The 12062-nt window shown below is 34.4% G+C and overlaps 1 protein-coding gene across 2 annotated transcripts in view; it reads right to left on the bottom strand.

Annotated features, from left to right (window-relative positions):
- The window catches only part of LOC122811103 (low choriolytic enzyme-like), a 298499-nt gene that overhangs the window by 201590 nt on the left and 84847 nt on the right, over positions 1-12062 (bottom strand). For both annotated transcript variants that reach the window (XM_044082680.1, XM_044082679.1), the window contains exon 3: positions 9628-9758. In XM_044082680.1, the coding sequence (XP_043938615.1) occupies positions 9628-9705 (78 nt within the window). In that variant the 5' untranslated portion in view covers positions 9706-9758. The remainder of the gene's footprint in view (positions 1-9627; positions 9759-12062) is intronic.

The following is a 12062-nucleotide window of genomic DNA, read 5'->3' on the forward strand; positions in this document are numbered from 1 at the left end:
AATCTAGCTATGTTGAATCTTTTATCAGAAGATACAGTCTATGAGAGAATCAGTAATGTCAAATGCCAGAAAATCATTAAAACAGTACATGATGATTTATATGATCTTTTGCTGGGGGGACAGATAAGCTGTGAACTGTATGAATATCTCTTTATAGAACATCCACTTATTCCCTTGATAAAAGGCTTACCCAAAATACATAAGGGTCTTAGACCGATACCTATGAGACCGATAGTTTCAAGTAACAACTGGGTAACCTGTACCATCTCCTCTTTCATAGAAAGTATCTTAAGACCTCTAGTAGACCATATTCCACATATTTTAAGTGATTCTTACCAGTTAATTGATTTTTTGAAAGAACATGATTTTAAAAGCAATGATACACCCTTGTTACTAGTGACAATGGACGTTAAAAATCTGTTCACCTGCATCCCTAATGAGTTAGGGCTTCAAGCAATTGATGAAATCTTGGTTTCTTCATCTGGTTACAGTAACAATAGGATGATCCTTATACACTATCTCCTTGAAGTTATACTCAGTAACAATGTTTTTTTGTTCCAGGATCAACTTTATTTGCAGAAATGGGGGGTTGCTATGGGAACCCCCTGTGCTAACAGTTATGCCAATTTGGTTGTGTATAACTGGGAACGAGAACATTTGTTTAAACATCCTGACTTTAAAAAAGTGAGAGTTTATAAAAGATTTGTGGATGACGTCCTTTTTGTATGGGACGGAACTGTGTCAGAATGTATTATATTTGTTAATGAATTGGAGAAATCGTCATCTTTCTTAAGGTTTACAATAGAGACCTCTCATGTTAAGATACATTTCTTGGATTTACAACTAGAGTTTGAGGAAAATAAGATTATTACATCTTTATATAGGAAGCCAACCTGGAGAAATACGCTACTACATTTTAGCAGCATGCATCCCAGGTATACCTTTGAAGGTATAATATCTAGTCAAATGCATAGAATTTTTAGAATCTGTCAGCGCAATGACTATTTAGAGAGAGAAATAAATACCTTAGAGGCATTGTTTAGAGAAAGGGCTATCCCCAAAATGTTTATGGATTGCAAACAGCGATTTATAGACAAATATTATAATATTGGTGGAACAGCCGCTGACAGGAACAGGGGCAATAACAAATGCTTCACAGTAAAGGTAATTTACTGAACTAAGCTATGTCACTAATTTTACTAGTGACAGTTTTAGTTTGAATAAGATCATCACTAGGAATTGGAACGTATTGGTTACAGATACTTTCACAAAACTATAGTAGGTGAACATCCTAGATTTACATACAGAACTTCTCAGAACATGAAAGAAATTCTATGCTCAGAGCATACATCTCCATTTGAAAATATTGTCCATGATAAACTGGGCACTTTTCCATATGGTGGTTGTTCGATGTGCCCTTTTATATCCAATAAGGTTAGTTTTATACATCCTGCAGGTATTTTTTCCTTTATTCCCAGATTTTACAGTGATTGTAACAGTAGCAATTTGATATACTTAGCTACGTGTGTTTCATTTTACGTTGGCCTAACCAAGAGAGACAGGGTTTACAACCACTGTTATGACATAAGGAAAGAAAAGTTTCTAATGCCTTAGCTAAACATGTTATGGAACATCCCAGTCATACCTTTGGTTTCAAAGTTTTGGAAATGTTGCCATTGAGCCTTAGAGCAGGTGATAGTAATAACCAGTTGGCCATTAGGGAACTAAAATGGATCTTTATTTTAAGGGCACATACACCCCCAGGTATTAATTATTCAGTTTCCATTAAACCTGTATTGGATAATCGAAAGAAGTATTGATCATTTAACATATATGCAACCTGCAGTCCAGTTTAAATAAATAATATATCATTTTAGTATTGTTATTAATTTAATATAAATTTTGATAATATTATTATTTTTATTTTTATTTTTATTTTTACTTGATAGTTATGATGATTTAATTTCTTACATACTAAGGATATTTTCTAGAGGTTATTTGTTCACTGATGTTTTGGTCTAGGTGGACTAGTTGTTTATCTTGCAATTTCAGATGGCTTGTTCATAATTTAATAGTAGAATATTGTGTTTTTAGTGAATAGGTATTTGTATTGTTCTGAACCAGGTTTATGTCTGTTTGAAATAGACTTCGTATACCAATTGTTTTAGGTATTGCATATAGTTTAATTTATTATTTAGTAGTTTAAATATTCTCAATGGGCTTAGATAGGGTTAGAATTTATTTATCTTTTAGACTTTGTTGCCACAGAGTCTGTTGTAGCAGCATGTGGTAGAGACAGAGGCTCTGAGAGCATCAGAGATATGAGCAATCGATTTTGACTGTCAGTACTTCTACATCTCTGATTTAGATTGCTCATGTCTTGCCTTGTTTTTGCGTGGTTTGTTTTGCATGTGGGGAATGCTTAGAAGTCAAAGCTGAAGCATTATATGGTGAGTAGTTTTCATTATTATGGATTCTGGTCATATTTTAAGTTTATTAGATATATTTCACTTGTTAATAAGTTTTGCAAGTGTTGGTTGGTCATCTGTGATGTTACTGACTATTTTATTCTGTCATTGAGGGCGTTTTTAATCATTTCAGCTATCTGGCGAATAACATCTTTTTTAATAAGTTACGATAAGGCAGTTGCTGACTCGCCAGGTTTAGCCATCTCGAATTTTGTTATGCAGCTAGGTATGAGAGTGACAGACATTAGGAAGGTTTGAGATGTGTGGATTCTCAGTTCGGATGTGGGGCGTTCCCGTATATGAATGTTTTTGAACTTGGGAGTTCTTTCCTTATGTAAAGCTGTGAAGTAAGAATGATGTTCATAAGGAGAACAGTCTAGCCATTACATTTATTATATTTATTATGTTCTAGTTTTTGCTTCTAGATCTTTTATTACTACTTGATAAGGTTGTCGGATGTTAGGGACCTTATGCGGAAGTAAGATTGATGGATGATATCTGGTTCTTAAGAATTTAAGATCTGAAGGTGGTTTTTGGGACACAGTTTTTGAGTTGATATGAGGGATCTTTTGCTATATATTTATTTTATTAGTAATGTTCTAATGAGGAATTTTATATATCTTTATGCCATGTAGACCTTATGTGGTCTAGCGATTTAGTTTCAAAAAGATGATCTCGCCGGCTTTAAAAGTTAAACAATTTTAATTCGTTAATATATGTTCTTAGTCAAATGAATACAACATTATTAGGTCATGAGTTTGTAATAACATCAGAGTGCATTCTATAGAAGAGCGTGGCAACAAACTGTAAGCTAATATTAACTGGCTTTAATTCATTATTTGTGATGTATTTGTCTTTTATGATAATATCATCTGTGCGCTATACACTAAATGTATTGCATTAATAGAGCACTGGATGTTCTTGCCACTGAGTGAATTTGAAATGTTGTTTATACTACTTTTTAATGTTAGGGTTTTGCAACATTAATTGTTCTAATTGTGTTTTAATTGTTAATTGATCACCTGGTTTTAAAGCTATGTATAAAGATGGTTCATTTGCTTTCAATATTTACACCTGATGAAGCGTAGCTAACCTTTATGGAAAAATAAAGAAAGTTTTATTTGATTTTTCCGTGTGGTGACTCCTGTTTGGATCTACTATTGGCAAACTTCAACACAAGCAATATATACACACACCCTTTTTGTCACATGACACCTAATTAAAATCTTGTGTCTTAAAGGCACATCCACATTATTGCTACTTAAAACATTTTTTAAAAACAAATATGACTGACGATATTTTAGAACATCTCAACCCTTCCCTTCCTTCAGAATTTTTACCTGTAATGGTGATAGAAATATATATAAACAAACATACATATACTAACAATACTATATCTCAAATTATTGTGTTGACTCTCAAAATATAATATTACTTAGTTAACTAAGTCAGAAACGTACATATCCGAGTCAATTGAAGTCAAATATCACAAATATGAACGCATTTTATAAAAATGCATACACACATTAACGTTTAAGATTTTTCAACTTCAGTATACTGTTTAAAGATATTGTCTCATTCAAACCCGGGTAAAAACATTGCCCCAGTGCGTATTTGCCAACTTAACTCAAGTTGCTCAAGTAAAAGTGTAAGCGGGCCCCCCCCCGACTATCATCAACAACTGAATCAATTGCTTTGAACAAAAATGAATGTTGTAGATAGGAAATAATGTGTCTAGCCAGTGCATTTTCTCTGTTAAGGGTCTTTATTTTATATAGATGTTCGTATACTCATTCTTTTAACCTTCTATCCATTTTACCTATGTAAAACGCTGCACAGCATTGACACTGAGCTACATAAACCACAAACTTGGACTGACAAGTGTACTTCAATTTGATTTTAAAACTAATATTTTTAACTTCAATGTTATGTCCTGTACTCATGTATTTACAGTAATTACACATTTCGCATTTGTACATGCCACACTTCCACTGTGGGGTGTTTTTTTATGTTGTAATAATTCCTTTAAATTAGCCCCCTCTTGTAAATAATCTGGGGTTTGCTTTTGACCTTGTAAAGGTCAAAACTAGCAGCATTGCTGGATTTTGCTACTTGTGAACTTGGGGGTGGGGGGTAAGCATTCCCCTCACCATATGCTTTACGGTCTCTAGCTAGTTTTTTTACTTTAATTTCTCTAAATTTCATCATTTGTTGTTCTATACTGTCAAAAATTCTGTTGTAATCAAAAGCATATCTTGAAAAGTTTGCATGACCCTTAATAGCAGCATCTAAGCTAGTAGCTTCTTCTTGTATTTTATATTTGAAAAGTTTTTTGTCAAGGTCTTGTAATAATGAAACTATGTTACCTGAGTCCTCTGATTCAGAAGGTGTTGATTGGTTGGGTTGCGATTGGAATAAAGGAATTGGAATGCTGCTATGAATGTATTTTTGTGTAACACAACAAACAGAAATGAATCAACACATGGTCTATCTGTCTCAAATGATAGTAGTGCACTTCCATCAGTTGAGGGACCTATGTTACCCCAACAGACAATTGTGAATAATACATCAGCTAATGCCCAAAATTTTCAGCATCAAGCCAACCAATACAATCTGAGATCAAAGAACAAGAAACCTCATTCCAACAACAACTACAAAGGGAAGTATTGGAAACGCAGGAGATGATGCCACCTCTTATTGCACCAGCTTCCCTGGCAACTAATGCTGCAGATTTTGGACTAAGGAACATCTTTATGAATAATGATAAAGATTTTAAAATTTACAATTTTTCTGATGTTACTATAGATCAACCACTGGTGGAACTATTAGCCAAGGGGTACACTTTTGTCCCCACAAGAAAAGCAGACTTACTTAAAACTTTAATTGATTTAAAATTATTTGTGCGTAAACTCAATTTGCCTATGCTTTTTGTTGACAATATTATGGTTCAGTCTAGTGCATTGCATCCTTCAAGTACTTTTTGTCCTCCTTTACACCCAACTTTACAATGTTTTGAACTCATTTGTGAGTTGGATTTATACAATGTTTTAGGGGTGGGTAGTAATCATAAGCAGAATAAAAGAAAGAATGTTTCATCTGTAAATGTTACTAGTGAACAACTGTATTTATTACAACTAATTCAAAAAGCCCCAGTCCGTATTATGGCCCCAGATAAGGGAGGGGAGCTTGTTGTTATGAATGTGGAGGACTATGTCAATAAAATGGACCAAATAGTCCGAAGTCCCACATATCAGTTGGTTTCACGTAATGAGTTAAATCAAGCATATAGTAAAATAAACTCTCATTTATATGAAATGTTGTTAGAAACCAGGATTACTACTGACTCGTTTAGATATTTATCTATGCCTTCCCCAAGGATACCTGTTTTGTTTGGTATCCCTAAGTTACATAAAAATGTGAATAATCCACCTATGCGACCTTTGGTGGATGCTAGGGCAAGTATAACTTACCCTTGGGCAAAATGGGTAGACCAAAAGTTGAAGAAGTATGTAACTCAAGAGAAATATATATGTAAAGATTCTTGGTCGTTCTTGTCACAAATCAAGAATTTAGAATTCAATGCTGACTTCAATTTTCTAACTGTGGATGTGGTAGATTTATACTCTTCTATCCCCCATGTGGAAGGCATTGAACAAGTCAGTAGTTGCCTGAGAGCTAAAGCAGTAGCCTCTGATGAGGTGGCTTTAATAGAGGAAATGCTTGACATAATCTTGTATAATAATTTCATTTTATGTAATGATAAGTTATATGTTCAAAAGACCGGTGTAGCTATGGGGTCACCCTGTGGGGCAAGTTATGCCAATTTGGTAATGGCCTCATGGGAACAAGAATTCATCTTTGGTAAACAAGAAGTGAAACAGTACATCCAGTTCTACACACGGTTTTTGGACGATATTTTCATCATTTTTGAAGGAAATAAGGAAGCAGCTAGTAAACTAGTAGATTATCTTAACAACACTACAGATTTCCTTTCCTGTACTTATGTATTTGAAATTAACAGGATTTCTTACTTGGATGTGGATCTTAGTAAAGATATGGAAAGGAACGCATATGTAACGAAAATTTATAGAAAGGCCACATATTCAAACTCTTTATTACATTTTAGCAGTTGCTATCCATGGCACCAAAAGAAATTAGTGGTGAAGGGCCAACTCGTGAGAGCTGCCCGTATGGTCACGTTGGACCAGGATTTCATGGATGAATGTAATAATTTGAGGTCAATGTTTGTTAGGAGAGGTTACCCAGTAGACTTTTTTGAGTGTCTACTGGAAGAAGTAAAATACAAGAGAGAACAGGGGTTGTATAAACCCATTTTGTCCATTGGTTTACAAAGTGTTATAATAAGTGACAGAGAATTACAACAAAAAGAAGTATGGAATTTAAGTTTAATAACACCCTATAGTAGTAATGCAAGGGAAATAATGTCAATTTTGAACAAAATTTGGGAAATAATTAGGAGAGATCCTCACCTTTCTTACAAGGTCAAAAGCAAACCCCAGATTATTTACAAGAGGGGGACTAATTTAAAGGAATTATTACAACATAAAAAAAACACCCCACAGTGGAAGTGTGGCATGTACATATGCGAAATGTGTAATTACTGTAAATACATGAGTACAGGACAAGACATTGAAGTTAAAAATATTAGTTTTAAAATAAAATTGAAGTACACTTGTCGGTCCAAGTTTGTGGTTTATGTAGCTCAGTGTCAATGCTGTGCAGCATTTTACATAGGTAAAATGGAGAGAAGGTTAAAAGAATGAGTATATGAACCTCTATATAAAATAAAGACCCTTAACAGAGAAAATGCACTGGCTAGACACATTATTTCCTATCCACAATATTCATTTTTGTTCAAAGCAATTGATTCAGTTGTTGATGATAGTCGGGGGGGGCCCGCTTACACTTTTACTTGAGCAACTTGAGTTAAGTTGGCAAATACGCACTGGGGCAATGTTTTACCCGGGTTTGAATGAGACAATATCTTTAAACAGTATACTGAAGTTGAAAAATCTTAAACGTTAATGTGTGTATGCATTTTTATAAAATGCGTTCATATTTGTGATATCTGACTTCATTTGACTCGGATATGTAAGTTTCTGACTTCTTAGTTAACTAAGTAATATTATATTTTGAGAGTCAACACAATAATTTGAGGTATAGCATTGTTAGTATATGTATGTTTGTTTATATATATTTCTATCACCATTACAGGTAAAAATTCTGAAGGAAGGGAAGGGTTGAGAAAAAATATTGTCAGTCATATTTGTTTTTAAAAAATGTTTTAAGTAGCAATAATGTGGATGTGCCTTTAAGACACAAGATTTTAATTAGGTGTCATGTGACAAAAAGGGTGTGTATATATTGCTTGTGTTGAAGTTTGTTCAGTTTCTGATGAAGTCTTTCCACATGTGCAAGACGAAAAGCGCTTCATTAAACTAAAAGAGAATTAAACTGAGAGAGAATTTGCTTTGGTGTTTCCAAGCTGTCGTTTTGTTTTTCGCTAGTTTGTCTTACTTTGGTTCCTGTCTGTTGGAGTATCTCATGATACACTTGTTTACTGCCACTTTCTCTAAAAGGTCAGTGTCTTAACTCTGATAGTATCTTGTGTTACACTTGTTTAATGCCACTTGCTCTAAAAGGTCAGTGTCCTAACTCTCACTAATGTAATCCTACTCTATTACTTAGGCCTTCCAATACCCAATTCTGTTTAGCTGTATAATCCAGTCCCTAACTCTAACCCTAAAACTTCTACCCAGTAACTCACTTGTGTCCATGCTCCCTAATCCTAAAACTCTATGTTCCCTCCTTAAACCTAAAACCCCTGATTACTCCATAAACTCCCCAATGCTTCCCCATTCCTTAACTCTAATCCTGCTCCATACACAAAACTCCTCTACCACACCCTTAATGCAAACTCCCCTCACAGCCCTACCCTAAAACTACCATTCCATGCCTAACCCTAAAACTTCTGTCATACTCCCTAAACCTAAACACCCTACCCACTCCCAAACTTTAAACTCCCTTTTCAAACCCTAACCCTTAAACTCCCATCCTGTTCCCTAAATCTAAATCCCTTCTCAATCTCTGCCTGAAACCCTTCCTACAGCATTCAAACTTAGTTTGCAGAAACTCAAAAATGTTTTCAGGTAAGATGTAGCAGCTGCTCACCCAAACTCAAATCTGAGTTCAAGAATGAGAGATAGCCCATGTGGATTACAAAATGCTTGAATTCCTACCTTTGAAACAATGTCTTCAACTGCCTGGGACTTGGGCACTTGTAGCAGACCCACTTACTAGAACTAATATGTTATTGGGTAGTAACATTAAGACGTGTTTATCTTTATTTCAACAGTATCTTTCAATAGAACCTAGTTCAAAAGAATGGCAGTTTACTAAGTCTGGTGCTGTTATTACTCGTTCATCTTGATATTTTGCTCAGAAGATTACTAAAACTAGTGTAAGAGCAATAGATTTCAATTGCATAGAACAGTTAAAGTTGTCTGTTATAAGAAGTTGCTTAAGTATGTGATACAGTTGTATATAGTTTGTATATTTAAATAAAAAACGAACTAGTTAGCTGATAAAATATACGTGTGATTTTGATGCATATGATGTTTATTTTGTGGTTATTATTCATATTTAATTATTAATTGATAGGCAAATATATGAAAACCTGCCCCTGGTCTGCTGTAAAGGAATATCAAATTAGCCTTTCAATCTGCCCTACTGCAGTGAGTAGTTTTATATACATATTGTATATATGGAGAGAGAAAAAGAGAGAGATGAGCATATATATAGATACATAAGAGTAAGAGAGATGTGTATACATATATATATATATATATATATATATATATATATATATATATATATAAATATGTTAGAAGTTTTGTGATATGTCTTTAGAATAAAAGATCTTTTTAATGTGTGCACTAAAGCTGCAAAGTACTCACTGATATGCATTTGTGCTTAAAGCTCTGCCATAGATGTAGGATAGGACCTAGTAGCATTATAAAGTCTACACTATTAAGTCAAAAAGATCAGAATGAATGCTCAAATACCACTTACATATAGCAGTAATGCAGCAATTCTTCACATCTGAACTACATAATTAATCATATGCTTGATTCCTTACCTTGACAGGCAGGTTCTGTGATGGGCAGAACAACAAAGAGCACAAAAGGACCATCAAACGTTCCATTCTGGTTGGCATTCTTCAGCTCTTGAGTACATTCTTCCTTAAAGCCTTAGCTTATATCTATTCCACTGACGAAGAATGAAACATCTGTGGTTAAAACACTGGTAATACAACAAGCAAAACAAAACAGAAAGATGTAACTAGAAAACTAAACTTAATCTTCATAGCTATGAAGACTTTAAAATTTAGCAGCTGTCATTGGACAGTGAGAATGTGGTTTACACCCGCTATGACTTAAAAGAAATTTAAGAAATAACCACTATATAACACCTAAGGCTATTAACAGAAGTGTTGTGCACGTAATGATTTCTTTGAAATATGGTTCATTTAAGTTTTATCCTTTGAGCTTATAGGAATAACCACTATATCACTGCTAAGGCTATTAACAGAAGTGTTGTGCACATAATGATTTATTCGAAATATGGTTCATTTAAGTTTTATCCTTTCAGCTTAAAGGAAACTTTGCCCTTTCCTACAGTTTAACTCAACCCTTAGGCTTCTTTTCCCCTACAATATGGTTCCAGTATTGTGTAGGTGTCAGAAACCTGCTTGTACTTCTTAAAACTTATTTCCTTGCATTGGAATCAAAGGAAGGGAAAGCCCACCTACTTTTTTTTTTAAGTTTAACTTCTCACATACTTTGCAGATGAATTTCTCTCTGCCTGTATGACATATCATAGACACAATTAAATCTGTAGTTTACCCTGTCAGGTACTGCTGTCATTCTTAGATGGGCAATTAATCCTGCTAATGTCAGGAACACAGCAGCCGATATAAAAAAGACAGAAAGTTGTGAAACTGTTTTCAACTGGTTTTATTACAGAGAGGAGCAGAACTCAGCACTCCCCTTTCATAGCAAAACAAAGCAATTGGATCAATCAAGGGTTTAAAGGCAGTTTAAGCAGCAACACAGTATTGAAATGCTAACCTTTAATTGTTGCTTATTTATAATAGTTTTTATGTTGATGACCTAAATGTATCAAAGATTTGTGACATTTAGAGAAAAGTCGGAAAATATTTCTTCTTGTAAAGTATCAACACATTTACCATTTTCAAGCCCCCCCCACCACCACCACACACTCACACACACACACACACACACACACACACACACACACACACACACACACACACACACACACACACACAGGACAGAACTGCAGAAAGAGAGACAAGTGGTAACCATATCATATATAGCACTGATACTGTTCATAAAAAGGTCTTTTATGTTTTTTGTGACATCCTCCCAGATGGAGGTACATATCTGGTACACACAGGTCCATGGTAAGAGATTCCCACTGACTTTGAGTCAGTCCTTACATTGTTAGAGTGCATGAGCATTTTGTAGTCCACAAAGGAAAATGTGACCATTGATGGCAACCATAATATACATCTGAATTTACTATACACAAATGCATACATACACATATAATATATGTGCAACATGGGTACATACAATCTGTTATTTATAATAAACTTAACATAGTAAAGTTAAGCATTATTAATGTGTACATTCTAGTAAATGTTGCCTAATGTTTTACCTATTCACTGTCACACATTGGCTATGTGTTGCACATGCAATCTTTTTTAATGTCTATGTATTAGTATTTTTTACTTGTTATTATCTTTGTCAATGTAGCAAAAATTGTGGCTGAAAAGAGTCCTGGGACCAGTTCACTTTTCCTGGTTAGCAATATGAAACAGAAAAAAGAGGAGTGAACATGACAGAAATAACTAAAGAACTAGTAAAGCACATTTTCATTCTGCATCATTCATGAGAGAGAAAAAAACTTCCCACTGAAGACATTGGGAAGTAGCAGACAGACTTACTTTGGAGTCCTACTACTTATCATAATACAGCAAGGATCATTTACTGCAGTGAGAGTTTTCATACCTCATCTTGAGAATGTGGGGGAAAGTCTGTCGATTCTTTTAGAACTACAAAAAATTCCTTTACAAATGCCTGCTATTTACCTACTTTCTTTTGCCGGAAGTAGCTAACAGCAATTTATAGCATAGAACAAGCTCTGACAGACACATAAATGAAGCTCAGTCAGAGAAACATAGAAGTAGCTCTGTTACAGAAGGTGTCTTTAGATGACAGTGATTCATAGTTCTGCCATTCTGTCTTAATGGAATGAGAAAACACCACCACTTCCTTATGTCTAACATGACTCACATAAAGAAAACTTGAAATGTATTCTGGGAAGAAGGAATAAAAACAAGAAAACACAATCATATTACTAAGGCTGACCCATCTTCCATCATTTTGAGGGGAAACACATTAAAACTGTAAACAAAGCACTTGGAGTGATTTTGAGGCATTAAAATATCTCGGAAAACAAAGATACAATGGAAAAAAGAACTTTTTT

Source organism: Protopterus annectens, chromosome 9.part0, assembly GCF_019279795.1.
Source record: "Protopterus annectens isolate FY-2018-M chromosome 9.part0, PAN1.0, whole genome shotgun sequence".
NCBI lineage: Eukaryota > Metazoa > Chordata > Ceratodontiformes > Protopteridae > Protopterus > Protopterus annectens.